This window comes from Aplidium turbinatum, chromosome 1 (genome assembly GCF_918807975.1).
Source record: "Aplidium turbinatum chromosome 1, kaAplTurb1.1, whole genome shotgun sequence".
In the NCBI taxonomy this organism is placed as follows: Eukaryota; Metazoa; Chordata; class Ascidiacea; order Aplousobranchia; family Polyclinidae; genus Aplidium; species Aplidium turbinatum.
This window is the reverse complement of record NC_137472.1, coordinates 34,334,094-34,351,356: the sequence shown is the minus strand read 5'-3', so window position 1 is coordinate 34,351,356 and position 17,263 is coordinate 34,334,094. Positions and strand designations below refer to the sequence as shown.

The 17,263-nt window shown below is 37.8% G+C and overlaps 1 protein-coding gene across 1 annotated transcript in view; it reads left to right on the top strand.

Moving 5' to 3' along the window:
• The first annotated feature begins 8,361 nt into the window (after positions 1 to 8,361).
• LOC145775946 (uncharacterized) overlaps positions 8,362 to 17,263 on the top strand; it is a 36,532-nt gene continuing 27,630 nt past the window's right edge. The window contains exons 1-3 of the mRNA XM_082587360.1: positions 8,362 to 8,493; positions 13,831 to 13,880; positions 15,831 to 15,957. Of these exons, the coding sequence (XP_082443486.1) occupies positions 8,460 to 8,493; positions 13,831 to 13,880; positions 15,831 to 15,957 (211 nt within the window). The 5' untranslated portion in view covers positions 8,362 to 8,459. The remainder of the gene's footprint in view (positions 8,494 to 13,830; positions 13,881 to 15,830; positions 15,958 to 17,263) is intronic.

The following is a 17,263-nucleotide window of genomic DNA, read 5'->3' as shown; positions in this document are numbered from 1 at the left end:
CAAAATCTACATGCAAAAAATATGTCCGGTTGAGATATTGAATGTCCGCTGAATGTGCCAGTCTGGTAGGACATGCTTGACCGCCGAAAGAAAGTACAAATTTCGAGGCCTGTGTATCTATGATGATGATTGGTTAATTGGAAATATTATTGAACGTTCAGATCAACATGGTATTTGGTGATGTTTTCGTAAAATTCATGAAGCGTGTAGCCGTGTAAACAACATTTTGATGTGGCCGCCAGACCAAAGACAAATGCCTTGTTGGGTGCCATTCCAACATATCATTTGTTGTGTTGGTGTACCAGAAACCTACGGACACAGTGCTCGAAAATACAAACTTAACCAAAAAGATTATGAAAATGTTCTGACATTACTTCCACAGTTTCTTAGACAATAGATGATATTCAAACTCAACTGAGCTGATTTGAGCTATGCATTTTACATAATGCAGAATTATAGTGCAAACTGAAAACAATTTAATTTTTGAACACGACTTGATCATTTTCCTACAATTTTATCTCCATATCATAGCTTATTGATTGCAGGTGGGTACTTTTTCATGGGTGAGAAGAGGTGAAAGCATCATTTTGAACATAAATTAATGGTCAACAATGTCAGGACTCCAATGTTTATGATCACTAAGCATAATACCTACTTATTTTCACTGTTTTCATGATAAATTATTGTTGAATTTTCTCTGACCTACATTAAGGACTTGAGATTATTTGTCAAAAATGACCAAAATGTTACATTTTAAAAACATAAAATTTATAGTGAAGGAGTTTGATACTCAAAGATTTTATTTCATGAAATGAAAGAATAAATGTATGTGTTTGTCTGGTATAAATTTCAACATGACCATAAAATGCCCATGCGGGTCATTTGGGGCTCTAAACATAGGGGTAAAAAAGGGTCATTTCTGCCTGATAGGATTTTGAGACCCCCATAAGATCTCTGTTAATGGCACCACAACTCCCAAATTCAAGTTAGCAGAAGAAAAGTTTCCATATATTACAAATAATTAGGTTTTAGAGAAATATTTTGATTGGTTTGGGTGATAGAAGCATTTGAAAATTGAAAAAAAACACTTATACGGGGCACAAAAATAGGATTTTGATGACCCACCTAACACTTATGCATCAAGAGATGTTGTTTGTTACTATTGAATTGTGTAGTATAGTTTATGATGCACTAGCACAGCAATTTTTAGTCTTCTACCACAATTACAATAAAAGTTATGGGGCTCTGAAAATGGCTGAAATTGCTATTCGCTACTCCCCCAAGTCAAAAACAAGGGTAGCGCCTGAAATTCAAATGGCCGCCATGGGAAAATCGTTTGAGATATTGATCTAAAACTTAGAATTCTTTCGTTTGGTAGCCTAAGGCATAGTATGACAACTTTTCAGCAAAATCTGAGAGGTACCATATACAAGATTTCTTCATATTGGCTGTTTTGATATGGAATGACCCCATTTGTGAACTCTTATGTTATTATTCAGTGTACTGTTATATGGTATTTTTGATGTGTTAGTTTTGTTGTGGAAAAATAGGTCAAGAAAGAGTATGTACCCGAAGTGACAAAATGTTGTTCTGGAATTTAGAATTTATCATTGTTGCTCAGATGGATCTATGGCTTAAAATGTTTAAGTAGCAGAACCCATATTAGTTAAAAAACATAAATTTTTGGCACAATTTTGTTGTTGGCTCCTCTCCCTGAAAGTCATTGAGGAGGAGCCATTCCAAGTTGTTTAGTGGTCAAGCCATGGCCTCCCCCACACAGCCACAAGCTTGGTCGTTGTTGTGAGATTTGCCGGGTGCAACCTAGTTGGTACCCTGAAAAGATCAAGAGAAAAAATTAAAAAAAGCCAAAGTTGCTGATCGCAGTTTAATAGGCAATTCAAAAAAATGTTTTTTTGGAAATTTTTACGGGCCACCCTCCCAAAAGCTTCCATTGTATACAAAAACACCTTGTGTAAAGTATTTTTGAAAAATATTATTGTTTAGGGGTGGCCCAAGGACCCCAAAACTTTGAAATTTTTGACGAAACACCGCAGATTTAAAATGGCCATATTTTGAGAACACTTGATGCAAACATATAAATGTTGGGGTTCATTTTCATCAGCATGCTGAGCACTGTCATTTGGCGCATAGCAACAGTTCAAAACATGCTATTTTAAAATATCCGATATTTTCAATTTGATCAAATTTCTTGATAATGTGGTTATTTTAGAATTCAACTCTACCAGTATGAGCACATGCTATTTTGCTTCAATGGTGCCGGTACAAGAATTATAATTTAATGACTGGAATGCTCATAATACAACAGCACTTAGGAGCATGATGATAGGAACGGATGTCAATGTTCCTATCACTCTTGGTACAATCAACTTAAAATGAACTAAATGTTGTACAAAACGTCTGGAAATAAAACGTCAATGACTGCTATACTGCTAACCCGCTCCTTTTTTATTTGCATTTACTCTCTGCTGCCACCAGTTCACCACTGTGACATAAGCTCACATGTGGTCTGTTATCACTATCAGTCTTTTTTTACAGCAGGCACTTTAGGTAGCACAGTTAGTGACGGTTACTATAGTTTTGTAAAATATAGCACATTTAGAAATTACCGTACTATTCGCAAGCTGCAACTTAGTTTGTATTTTCATAGATTATTGTGAAATCTTACTCACATAACTTACTTAGTAGTAATGTGCCGGTATTGTACTTATCATACTGTAAAAATGGCAGTTGCAACTAGAAATCAGAAGAAACTCGTACGTTCCGGAAATTACAGAGTCTAAACTTCCTTCGAACAAACAAGCTTTGGGTCACTTCCTGTATCTTCACGGAGAAGAGAACCACACCATTCGAGAGGCAGCAACACTAACGATAGAAAAGATCTTTGTGTTTTGGATGAAGGTGAGTATTCCCATGAAGCAGAAAAAACATGCTATCACAAAGTTGGAGAAATTCCATTGCAGCTGGAAAAAATTGCTAAAGCACTCAAAGCGTAATTCAGTCACTCATGCAACACAGGAGAAAAACTTTACAGAATGCTTAGATGATCTGTTTGATGTTGCTCATGCCAATGCCTTAAGCATTATGACAAATGATCAAGATAAAATTTTTCTCTTGGCCCAGCGGGAAAAAGGACGTCGTGGATGTATGGGTAGGCTTGATGCAACTTTACTACAAAAGCAAAAGAAGCGTCAAGCTTCTTTGGAGAGAAAAAGCAAGCGACGTCGACTGACTGATAAAGCAGCTGCTGCAAGTGCTGCATCAATGGCAGTGGCTATTCTTCAAGATAGTAGCAGCTCACCAACTGATGAGTCGATCTCTGATGATGAATACAAACCTTGGCCATCTCATGCTTCTTCGCTGTCACAACAACCACAGAGAAAAGAAATTGTAACACCTACTTTATCAGCAAGCCTTGATCGTGCCAATGTTTCAGATAGAGCTGCTATGTATTATACATAGTCAGTGAAGCTGCGAAAAGCCTTGGGCACAACATTCAAGAGTTTACCTTAAGTTCATCAAGCATAAGGCGTAGCCATCGGGAGCAGTTTGCAACAGAAATCTTGAACAACTTTTCTCCTAATGCACCTTTAACTGTCCATTGGGATGGAAAACTTCTTCCGGATTTAACAGGAAACAAGAATGTTGATCGCCTTCCCATACTAGTGTCTTTTCAAGGAAAAACTCAGCTCCTGTCAGTGCCAAAGCTTCCATCCGGTACAGGCGAGGCTCAAGCTCGAGCAGTTTTTCAAGCGCTTAAAGAATGGAGCATCGAAGAAAATGTTAAGGCACTGTGTTTTGATACCACAAGCTCAAACACTGGTCGAATAAATGGAGCCTGTGTCATTATTGAACAGTTACTGGGTCGAGATCTGTTATATTTGGCATGTCGCCACCACATACTTGAATTGATTGCAGCTGCTGCTTTTAAAAAAGTAATGTCATCATCGTCTTTACCAGATATCCAGCTTTTCAAACGTTTTAAGGAGTCCTGGGAGTTTATTGATCAAGACAAGTTTGAAGATGCCTCCACAGATGAGGTAGCAGCAAGTGGTATCGAGGACGTTAGGGAAGGACTGGTCGAGTTCATTAACACATTGTTGACCACGAAAACACAACCCCGTGATGAAGTTATGGAATTGGCGTTGCTGTTTCTTGGAGCTCCACCATCTAATAAAATCCGATTTCGACCCTCCGGGGCTAACCATCATGCACGTTGGATGGCTAAGGTCATCTACACATTCAAAGTGTGGATGTTCCGCAGTCAGTTTCGTCTGAGTCTCCGTGAGCAGAAAGGACTTCGAGATTTGTGTATTTTCTATTCGTGTGTTTATGTTAAAGCATGGATTAACGCTCCACTTACTGTGAAAGCTCCTAACAATGATTTGTGTTTGCTGAAACGTTTAAAGGAGTATGCAGCTATCAACAATGCAATATCTGGGGTGACAACTGAGAAGATGGCACGCCATTTATGGTACCTGTCCGAAGAGTTGGTAGGTCTTTCACTCTTTGATGATGATGTCATGCCAAACATTAAAGACCAGATGGCAAAAGCAATATTGCAGACTGAGGAAAAAGAGGTTCCACCAAAGAAAGTTAATGTGTCGTTGGAAAACATTTTGGATAAGACATTGCCAACATTTGCTAGTTCCAACACGAGGTTGCTGTTTCAAAAACTGAAGATTTCAGATTCCTTTCTTCACCTTCCAGCAACTCAGTGGGAAGAAAACGAAGATTTCGAGATTGCCAGAGCATTCTGCAGGTCATTAGCTGTAACAAATGACCATGCAGAAAGAAGCGTTGCCCTTGTGCAAACCTTTTCTGGGCGCTTAACAAAAGAGGAGGACCAACTACAGTATCTTTTGCAAGTTGTTTCTCAGCACCGCAAGAACTTTCCTCGGCCGCTCAAGAACACCTTAATTGGGCAACAATGAGTGGTTGGTCGCCATGACACCCCTGTTTCCAACAGATAATACCCACCTGGACAATGGACATGGAGGGGGGGACCCAAAATAACCTTGTGTGGATTGTGGAATTAGCTGATTCACTTCGGACATAACTACAGTATTCATCTTTCAAAATATATCTTATAATATATAACCTCACTGTGAAAGATTATATTACTACAAAATTCATACCGAAAATAAATGAAATACAAATTTTGAATTGTTTGACTTTATCAAACAACAGTGCTCACCATGCTGATGAAAATGAACCCCAACACTGATATGTTTGCTTCAAGGGTTTTCAACATACGGCGGTTTTAAATCTGCAATATTTCGTCAAAACGTCAACTTTTCAGGGTCCTTGGGCCACCCCTAAACATTAATATTTTTCAAAAATATTTTACACAAGGTGTTTTTGTATAAAATGGAAGCTTTTGGGAGGGTGGCCCGTAAAAATTTCCAAAAAAACATTTTTTTGAATCACCCTAGTCTAGTTGCCAGTTGTTTCGTCCCTGAGATCTTTCGTCCTGGCGTTACGGCCCTAGCTTGCCAGATGTTTCGTCCCGACATTTCGACCCGTAAGCGTTGGATTGTTCACCCACCAATATGCAACGTAAACTGGGTTGAGACCGTCGTGAGACAGGTTAGTTTCGGAATGTCCCGTTTCGGCGAGTCTGATTCGACGAGTTCCCTGTTCGACAATTTTTTACACCTTCTGTAAATGCAACGATTGAATATTATTCAATATTCAGACATTGAATCAATGTAAATACGAACTGTTAAGCTAATTTGATTGTACCTGAGAAACATTTACAAAAGCCATTCGATTTGTTCAAAGAACCCAATTAGCCTGACAGTTTGTATTTACATTAATTCAATGTCTGATTATTGAATAATATTCAATCGTTGGGTTTACAGAAGGCGTCGTTGGATTTTTAAAAAATCTCTGAATAAGGACAAGCGATGATTTGTTCGAACCCGGCCCGGAGCGGGTGAAGATAAGGCAATCTTCTTTCATTCGGTGAAGTCGTGCGGGTCGGTCGCAGGGTTGTCGCTATTTTACCCGACCCAAAAAAACCCGGGTGGGTTTTTTTAAAAAAACCCACTTAAAAAAACCCATAAAAAAACCCAGAGCATCATATTTGTCCAGTTTTTATTAGAAAATTAAAAAAATGAACAAAAACACTACAAGGTACTTAAAACAAACTTTAAAAATTAGGACTTAAGGATGTGATTGTGAAGTAAATTTCCAAGAATAAACTGAAAACGCAGTGGATATTGTACAGTACACAAAAATCAAGTAACGCCACTTTGTGTATACTACACTAAAACTCATTTATGCAAGAAAGCCTTATAGTTAAACTGGTGAAAGTACTACTCTACTGTATGTATAGTCTGTATATATGATGTGAAATGCAATTTAGGAGGCTATTTACCAATTACAGATTCTGGATTCTAACGCATGGCTGTTTCAGAGCATTTGCCTAAATGGCCATTGGCCACGCAATCGCTCAATTGCTTATCCATTGCTATATATATATATATATATATATATATATAATAAATAAATAATATTTAAATATGATGGCATAAATGCTCCTTGCCTTCATATCTAAAGCAAATGATGCAATAATGTAATTTCTACCACGGTAGCATCAACTTGGTATAGAAATTAGTGAATGATGCAACATCCAACTTGATCTTGAAATTAATGGATGATGCAACATTCAAGCAACAACAACCCTAGTGCATTATTTTATTGAGTTATGCAAGCATGTACTGTGAGTGAAAGGCACTTCATTCGTAAAAAGTAGTTTTGAGGTGAAATAAGCATGAATCTATCTTTTTTTGCGTCTTTTTTAAAAAAACCCAAAAAAACCCGGGTTTTTTTTAAAAAAAACCCGGGCGGGTTGGGCTTTTTTAAAAAAACCCGGGTTTTTCTCAACCCTGGTCGGTCGCGACCAATGTGTCAAGGTCGGGTGCCGAATAATCATCCGCAGACGACCTAGTTGAAGACCGGTGTGTCATGATCGCTAGAACAGTATTTCGACTGCGATTTGTTGAGAGTAAGCCTTCTGGTATGCGATTTGTCTTGTCATGGAATGACAAGGCAACGGCAACGTTTTTGCCGATGTAAAAATATGCTAATTTTGAAGACTGCGTTTTAAGGTGGCTTTCCCTGGATTACCCTCGTGCTTTCGATGACAATCTTGTTTTTATCAGTAAACGTGACGGACCAGTGCGATCTCGTGCGGACCAGTGCAAATTGTGAGCCACCGGTCTGGTTGGTCAGTGCAAAAAAAATTAAGGTTGAACTCTGTCGTGCGTTGCTCAAGCGCACACACCGAGAGTCGAACCAGCGTCGCTTGATCTTGAAGCTTCTTCGTTCCAGAAGTCACACGCTAACCAACTGAGCTATTGGGGCGGACACCATTACACAGCAACAGTGAAAAAAAAGAAATTTATTAAACAAATTAAAATGAACAACACTGCATAAGAAACATGAAAACAACACGGAGGATTTAAAATGATTTAATAAAGTCTTCAAATATTTTACTCGCTCTGCGTGACGAGTGCGCGCGAGACGTACTATGGCATCATAGTTAGTGCATTGCCATTTGTTGCCTTTTAGAGGCAGCATGGATGCAACAGAAATTTCGTCACATGCTGGGAAAATGGAGATGTCCGGATTTAAATGATCCAGGACATTTTGCATATTTCAAACATGTACTATGTTCCTTTTACTGACAAACAAAGATTGACATTTGTAAATTTGCCTCCGGCTCTGAACACCCCCACACTAGCCTGTATAATATGCATGTTTAAATTATAAGTTTCTACATTCTCTAATGCATGTATCTGAATTATATCTGCATCCTAGGCAAAGGCTACTCTTCATTACACTTCCTTACCTTTTCCATGACCAGATCAAAACGGATATAATAAAAGCATGGCCGGCCGCTCTTGCGCAATGGGAAAATTGCTCAAAACGCGAAATTTACTATTGCCATCTAGAGGTTGCTGTTTTGAACTTTTGTTTGCCGCATGGCGCTAGAGTATTATTTCCGATTTTATTGATGCAATTCTAGGTTCACCAGAATAGATTTAACAGCTAAGTTAGTGCAGACGATCAGAAAGTTTTCAATTTATTAGGGACATGGTTTTGGGCCTAGGTGAAATATTTGGTAAAATCTGAAAAGTCTAATTTTTAGTGCAGAAATAGGGATAACAATCTTCTTACCTGTGCCATTTCAGTTTTTGAGTTTAAACAAACATTAGCCTGTTTTAAACTTTTATTTAAAATTCGTGTTTCGAGTTATTTTACCAAAAGTTTGTGTTTAGGGGAATCACCATATACAATGATCTAATAGCCTATGATGTCTGGTTTGTCTTGCAGGTATTGTTATTCATTCAAAGCTACTTGCTGTTCTAACTTCATTAAAGCTGTGCAGACAAAGTTAAATTGCAATTTTGTCTGAAAGTAGTAAAAAAGTTATGGCTGCAGTAGTCATAAGAAGATTATTAACAGGTATGGCTACGTTTATTATGTATTTGAGTGCGATTGTGTTGACTGAATGACTACATTGTTAAGTTTGATAGTAAACAATTAGCTACTACTAGCACATATACTGTATGTGGTTGTTTTAGTATATATAGCTGATTACAATGGTTGCTAACTTCACTCAAATACACATTAAAAGCTGGGACATGGCTAGGTTTGCGTTACTATTTTTCAAGGGTTGTCGGATTCACAAGTTTTGCTTGCCAACAGAGCTAGTTTGGCTTTCCAGTCACAGTGAAGTTTTTGGTAGTTGCAGGTTTTGATATTGTTCCTTTTTATCCTATTATTTTTAATCGACTTCATTTCAATAGAATAATTACTATTTTTAGTGAAAAACACTAAAACCTGCTATTAAAACAATGAAAACTATTAATACTACAAAAAGTGCTCAATGCCAAGCAAAAAGGCAAAGCAGAGCGAATTAAATCAAATGTAGTTATTACTATCTGAAGCCTTTACAAATTGTTTCACCTAACGGATCATCAGAAGGTCTTATTCAAATAGAATAAGACCTTCTGATGATCCGTTAGTGAAACAATTTGTAAAGGCTTCAGATAGTAATAACTACATTTGATTTAAAACCTGCTATTATATATATATATCAATAAGCTAGTCCGTCTAGGCGTCTACACCAGCGTTTCTCAAAGTGGAGCGCCAGGGAGGCAAAAAAATCGAAAGGGGAGATCGGGGGGCGAACACACTTGAAGGGGGCAAATTTATCAAACCACCAATAACAGTCCAACGCGCAAACCATTCATTGCAAATAGATGAATCCACCTTGACTGACAATGTATCGCTGCTGCTGCTTGGATATGAGCGTTTTTTTCATAATATGAGAACAAGAAGAAATGATTTTTGCGCTCAGTCTTCCTACAGATATTCGGGTATCAAGCATCTTTTATGCAGTGAAAAACTTCTACGAAGAGAAGGGAATTCCACTGAAGAATATTCTACAATGCGCAACTGATGGTGCTCCGGCAATGGTTGGAAAGCATCGAGGGTTCATTGCACGGATGAAAAGAGAAATTTCTGGATTTATTGCAATACATTGTGTAATTTACTGTCAGCATTTGGTTGCCCGTAATCTCAGTCTTGAACTGCATGAATCACTAAACATTGTGATCATAGGTGCCAGGTTTTGAAAATTGCCTGGGGAGCAAACTTTCTAGCCGACTGATTGCTTACATTCAAAATGCTGATGTTTCTTTGCGTCTATCTGCCATTGTCGGAATGGCCCGTTTCGGTGAGTCCGATTCGGTGAGTCCGATCCCTTAACGGGGGATTTTTTCAATTTTTTTTTTAAATTATCGGGTACCGTAGCTTAATTATCATTGCCGTTTTAGGGTTAGGGGTTTGGAGTTAGGGTTAGAGGTTAGGAACTCACCGAATCAGACTCACCGAATCGGACTCACCGAATAGTAGCAGACCCGCCATTGTATATGGCCAAGCTTTATAATGTAGGCTCAGGCCTCGAAATTCATGGCGGACATCGGACATGTCCGATTGTCAGCCGTCACAGCATGTGATGTCCGCGGGAAGTACCATCTAGATCGGTCATACTTGTCCGCCTAGAAATAACACAGGAACTAGCGATACAAATCGTCATTGCATAGCATGAACAATTGTTACAATAATATATTTTCCAGCGCATTCTAGCGCGCATCTAGAAAATGTGAATACTGTATTCCTTAGCTTCCATTCAAGGAGGAAAACTTTTGATTTTTACATTGCTTCAACGATTGATGACATTGAATCAGCATAACAAAGGTGAATTCTTCACTAAGAATCGATAGGAGTACAGGTACTTCTACACTGATCATGCGCAATTTAGTTCAAGTTTTACGTCACACTGTCTGGCTTTAGTCTCCGAGTAATAAGGATACGGCAAGGTTGTTTACTAAATTGGATTATATGAGTAGGCTATTACAGCAAGACTGCAAGATGCAACAAAATTTGTTGAGTTTTGGTATTACAGTAGGAAAGAAAAGACCCAAGGAAAATACACTTTCGCTCACATGACACGCAAAAATAAACTTAAAGAAAAAAGCCTGTGAAACTTTGCACAGCGGAAAATAGTAGCGTTGGTGTAGAAATTTTCTGACTCCTGCCCAGAGCATTGTGACGCAATAAGCCACACGACCTCGTTCGGTGGAAGTTAATCAGTTATGTGACGTATTGACCAGCTACACCGCGCTTTGACTCTTCAAGCGCAAGTCGTTGGTCTGATGAAAGCCTTTCAGAGTGACTTCACTGAGTTTTTAAAAAGCCTTTTAAAACCGTAGTTATAGTTCTGAAATGGCGAAGAATTATTATAAAGATAAAGTGATTAAGCATGATGATCGACGGCCTAAACTGGTGTCCCCCCCGTAAGACTTAATTTGTCCGCCGAGATAGCTGCTCCGACTGGACATTGACACTCCCAAGAAAAACAAAGCGGAAGAAATCAAGAAAAACGTTTTTCAATCATTGTTACTATGCATCAACGGCACCGTGCTGGCGTTTATCAGCTACCGTACTTCTGTTTCTTTTGTTATCTTAGGAGCAGCGCTCTTGTTGCAACAAGTAGATCTTTTAATTGAGATCGATCTGCAATGAAGGTTAAACTAACGCAAATCTGAACTTAGAAACATTTGATTTAGGATTTTTTTAAAATAATTTGCGGGGGGCAGCCACCCCGAGCTAAATTCACAGGGGGGCACCTCCCCCCTAGAGTCGCCGCATATGATTGTGATAAAATGCGTCAACAAGATTTGGTGTTTCTTTGAGCTGCTTTTATGCTCTTTTTGTTTCAGTTATCGAATTCCTATCAAGCACTAACGCGTCATTAGCTGAAGATTTTATCCCCTTAAAGCAGTGGTTCTTAACCTTTTTTCTATCAAGCCCCCCTTCAATAATGGTCATGTGCCTCGCGCCCCCCCTAGATTTTAAAATAACTATCATACCAAAAAAGATGCATTTTAGTCTGTTTATTGTACATATCAGTGAGATACTTGACACTGCTTCTCAGCGACTAGATTTTTAATGCGAGGTTTAACTCAAGAGAGTGAACAACGTAAGTCTCCTTCAACTCTCAGCCTGTTTCTGTACTTAGTCTTGATAGCAACAAGAGCAGAAAATGCAAAGAATAGTACCACGTAACTGCAACTAAGTTGGGGATAGGCCACTGAGCTAAGCACTCATGTGACCTGATAAGGTGATCGAGTATTAAATAAAATTGTAAAAAAGCAATCAAGCATTAAGTAAATAAAACTGTAAAAAAGCAATTTGAACAAAAAAGTAAAAATAAAGCTGCGTCAAGAAATTTGATAAATCTGAAGGAGTTCAGTGTAAAATGGTTTTGTAATGTTCTGGTCTAACTAATATAATAATAAAGCAAGAATTACTGAACACAATATAGAATAAGATAAAATGCAAAATATGACAAGCAGCGTAGGTCCTAGGACATTAAAGTAATTAAAAAAAATTGAAAGTGTTGTAGAGCTCGCACCCCCCTTGAGAGATGCTTTATGCCCCCCCTGGGGGCATGCCCTCCCGGTTAAGAACCACTGCCTTAAAGAATGACATCGCATATTTGGCGAACATTTTCAATGCCATAAACAAAGTAAACAAAAAGTTTCAGGGAGAAATAATAACTCTCATCAAGTGCAAAAGCGTGATTACCTCATTCATTGCAAAGCTATCTTTATTCAAACAAAATTTGGGTCGAAATGTCTTCTAAGTTTCCCAATTTGAGCGAGCATGTTATTACAGAAGAACAACGGCAAAAATACTGCTGACATTTAGACATGCTTCATAAAGACATGAAACTTCGCTTTGGAGATCTCGTGAACTTCCATGTTCCAAACTGGGTAGTACAACCATTTTCTACCGAACCCACACTCCCACAGACATAGAAGTGGAACTTCAAAAGCAGTTTATTGATGTGCATTGTGCAAGCAGATGATGAGTCAAGAGTGAAATTCAGAAATGATCAATACGATTTGTTTTGGAGCCAGGTTACTGGCAAATATGAGCTTCTCTGGAAAAAAGCTAGAATGTAGATTTCGTCGTTTCCTACTTCTATATGGTTGAAAAGAGGTTTCGGCTGTGACATTGATGCTTTCAAAGCAAAGAAATTGCTTGCTAGTTCATAAACGGGATGATCTTCGACTCTATCTTACGAAGATGTCGCCAAACATTTCAAAACTTTGCAAAAGTCGCTAAGCTCATCCATCCCATTGAACATTATCATGTTACTGTCAATTTTGTTGATTAAATTCCCAAAACTAAATTTTTCTATCACTCTATTATCAATGTTTATTTTACTTGACAGAATTGGGGGGGCAAAATTTTATTTCAATAACGAAAAGGAGGCGATGTACTAAAAAAGTTTGAGAAACACTGGTCTACACTCTACAGCAGGGGTGGGGAACCTTTTTATGCGGCTACATAAAATGAGAAGTAACACAGTCGGGCCACTAAAAATTTCGAAATTTTCTTTACAGATAAAAAATGCAGCGAAGACAGTTAGTAGACAATGATTTATTTCACTTTCACAGCTAGTGGGATGGCTGAAAGTTTTTATTGTTGGTGAGTTGTGTGATATCTGCTGACATGGAAGATGTTGCAACTCTTAATTCTAACTCAACTCTTAATTTTCTATGATGGATTAACTGGTCATAGAAGCCCATTCGCAATATACCGAGAATGCAGAGCCTACTCTTTTTTAAGCTGTTGTTTCAATATATTTTGGGTAAAGAAATTTTGACGCGGCCACATGGAACAGTCAAGCTGGCTGCATTCGGGCTGCAGGTTCCCCACCCCTGCTCTACAGGTCAATGATTGTATTGATTTAAGTGTATAATATCTGGCTCTTTGTTTTGATAAAAGTTTTTAACTTTTCATGTATCTCATCCAATATGATTTTGATGATCAAGACAGGGTACAACACAATATTTTGCAGTAGGACAGACGAAGCAATCAAAGCATGCTTGGATAATGGATAAATAACAAACTTACTGCTTATTATGCTTACGCAATTGTAAGCCATCCATGGCTTCCAAGTATAGTTTTATTTAGTCATCATGTGTGTTCTTTCTATTCATACTTGCACTGTGCAGCTTAATTACAATCAGGTATTCACGATATGTAGAATTGAAGTGTTCATTTAAACGGATGTCGTTTACTTTGTAAGAAAATTTGTTGGAAGTGACACTTACAGAATTATTGAGTTTATTTAAATCAGCAATAGGATTGCAAGATCTTTTCTGTAATTTGGATGATGAAAATGTTATATATCGTACTCTATAATAATTTATTTTATAGGTTCAAAGTTTATATCTTCTAACAATCTAAAAGCGATCTCAACAAATTCTGTAAGTTGCAATATTCTAATCATAGTTACATAATATAGCAGTCCCCACTGGCGCCGACTTGCGTGGCCACCCTGTAACCGCTGTGGCGGGGTGGCAGCCACCCCGTTTAGGTTACATTACGTACTGCAAATAAATGTAATTTGAACTCATGTTTAAATCTTTTTTTGATCATTGGTTTTCGCTTCAAGCAAGAGGTGAACCAATACAGTATTGCGAAGAAAATGATTGTTATGACTGTTGGGAAGAAGCTCTGGTAGTGGTAGGCCATGCTTGGTCGCCGGAAAAATAATGGAGCTTGGGGCTTCATATAGTATATATATCTTAATGTCATGACTTGTAAAAAGTCAAGTATGACGAATGCATGTACAACACTAAGTTTTCAATTATATTATAATTATAATGCTATATCAGCCCTCGAAATTAGCTTCCATTTACGACGGCAAAAACATTGCCGTCGCCAAATCAACAAACCTTGGATTGCGGCGGCAATTGCCGTATGCTGTAATCAAACGAAGTTTTATGCGCTTCTTCTTTATCATGTCATACGGCGGTAGCCCAGAGCATCACACAAGCTATTTTATGGCTGACAATGCTCTTGTGAACTAGTTTGCAACCTTATAAATACTGGTTTATTGTTACGCAAAAGTTATTCTTTAGTCGAATGCTTAATGTTTACCGGTGTCGTTGCGAATACAAATCATGGTGAAGGACGATCCAGTTAAGAAGTGGAATATACCTGCTATATATACGTTATCAAACAGAGGGAACAGAAGGAAAAGTTAGTGTGGTATTTTGCAAAATTTGTAAAGAATTTTACGACGGAAACAAATCATAATTAGAAAAGCTACGGGGTCAAGTTAAAAAAGTAGTACAAAATTGGATAAATGGTTCTTCGGCAGTAAAGAAAAGTAATGCTTCCAATCATATGGCATCGCGCATTCATGAACGGGAAGTTTTGCGTCTTCAAGTATTCCAGTGACGACGCGACAACCTCATCCTCCGATGCAGCATCTGAAGATTCCAATTCTGACTAGTTTTTTATCAAACAGACTTTGTATTGCTCGTAGTATCCCAATTGTGCCGAAATTATGCTAGTGTCAGCACTTGTAAACGTAAATTAAGGCAAACTTCTCTTCTCGCAGGGAGCTATTAATTTGTTACCGCTACCTGGTTGAGCAATTAACGTTATTTTATGATAATTAAACGTTGCTGATGTCGAATTAATGTAAAAAAAATGTAAATTTCTTATTGGGCATTGCTGTTACGCAATATAACCCGCTGGAAAAATTAAATCGATTTGTGCTGACTCGAACGTTGAATCAACCCAAAATTAACTTACTTTCCCCCCGTGAGTTATTTAACGTCAATTGCAGTAACAGCGTGTGTATCGCGTTGCTCGCTTTATCGCTACTTTTGGTATCATTACATCACAACAAATCAAACAGTGCGGTCGTGATAGACTACGCTAGTATATTTTTCGCTTCTTGTTTTACATGTTTTGGTACACTTTTTTCGTATTAAACGTTCAAAGCAATTGCCGAGGCAATATCAATCTTTGCAATTTGGGCTCGGCAACGTTTTTACCAAGTAAAAGTATGCTAATTTCGAAGACTGCGTGAGTGCTTACAGCAAGTAAATTAATCCGAGGTGCGGTCTTGGTGCGATGTTTCTGCTGATTAAACTCCCGCTGCGAGTAAATAACACAGGAAGCAATTTTGAACAATTTTTGTCCGAATTAATTTTGTCTGCTCATTTTGCGACGGCATTTTTATTGCCGTAGCAGAATGGCCATTATGACGTTTGCGGCAGCATTTACCACGGCAATTGCCGCGTGCCGCCGCTAATTTCGAGGACTGCTATATTACCTAAGAAAATTTAGTTTTCAATTTTGAATGCACAATACAAATGCTACTCCTTAGTGCAGTAGTGTCATTTGCATATATGCTTTAGGTGGCATGGAACATAATAAGAAGTTACGCTAAAGAAGCTCACAACAGAGAAAAAACACATGTCAATATTGGGACAATTGGTCATGTTGATCATGGGAAAACTACATTAACTGCTGCTATCACAAAGTGTAAGGGCATAGTATAACTGTCACTAAAACGTGTCAATGTTTTTGAGCTACTATAATATATTTTATGGGTTTTTGACATAACACAGCTAGTTTGTATGCGGATTAAACTGGTTAAAAAACTATTTTTTTAAAGTGTAACAGCTTTTCTTGCCAAAGGGTTTCATTTACTATAATATATATTATATATAAATACAACTTGTATAAAATATTAAAATGAAAATAGTAATGATTAGCGGTGCTTCAATTCCTCTAAATTGTCTCCAGTTTGAGCAAAGTATCAAGAACTTCAAATAGGTACCAAACTTTCCCAAACCCTTCAACAAAATCTATTCATATTTGGGTTCGTTTTGATATGGAAGAAAAGCACCATGAGTTGGTGTCAATGAAGATAAGAAAAAAAAAACAAGTAGGCTACTATCATTATGCAGTCAGAGTTTTTTTAATTTTTATTATAATTGTTAACTTTTTGCAAAATTCATGTTTTTGCATTGTTTCTAAACGGATCTAAAACAGAACATTTAATGTCCATAAACAAGCTGTATTGCAATAAGAGCAGGAAGTGGCCTGGCAGTTCTGGAGGATGACTATTGACTAAGTTGTAAAAGCTGGATCATTTGATGCTTTTCTGGTGCTTTGAAAGCACACGTCCGAGAAATCTTAACGTTTGTTAAGTCTTGACAGGCTGGGTAAACGTAACAAAGAAAGTTCAGTTAATCTTGGTCATATTCAATGAAACCTGAGTGTGTCAATTAACTATTAAAAGCACATAATAGAAATTCTGGAAACTGTTTCTATCAATAAACGTTTGACAGTTTACTGGGAAGGCGAAATTCTTCCTAACTTAATGACTATAATGAGCAACAAGAAAGTTTGTCTCTAATATATTTGTAACACCAATGTAACAGCTCATGGTAAAATGCAGGTTTAGTCAGTTTTAATTTTTTTTTAGAGAACGTGTGAACCTCAGGCTCACAGCGAAAACTTATTAGATACCGTATGGCGTATAGTTAACCCTGTGGGGTTTGATGCAACGAATTTCAAAACTCGTTGAAAGTATAAACCTTGCTCCGTCACGGAACACCTTGCCAAGATCTGTTGTGTCTGTCTTGTTATTGTGCATCACCGCTCACCAGTCACCACATATTTTAAAAGTTAGTGCAAACCATTTTAGGATGCTGGATAAAGCGACACCATCTTTTGCCAGCTATTTCTTGAATTTCTGGCAAAACAAAAATCAAAAAGTTTCCTCAGACTCTCAAGTGTACTACTAGGTCATAATTTAAATGGTTAACAAGGATACCCACCA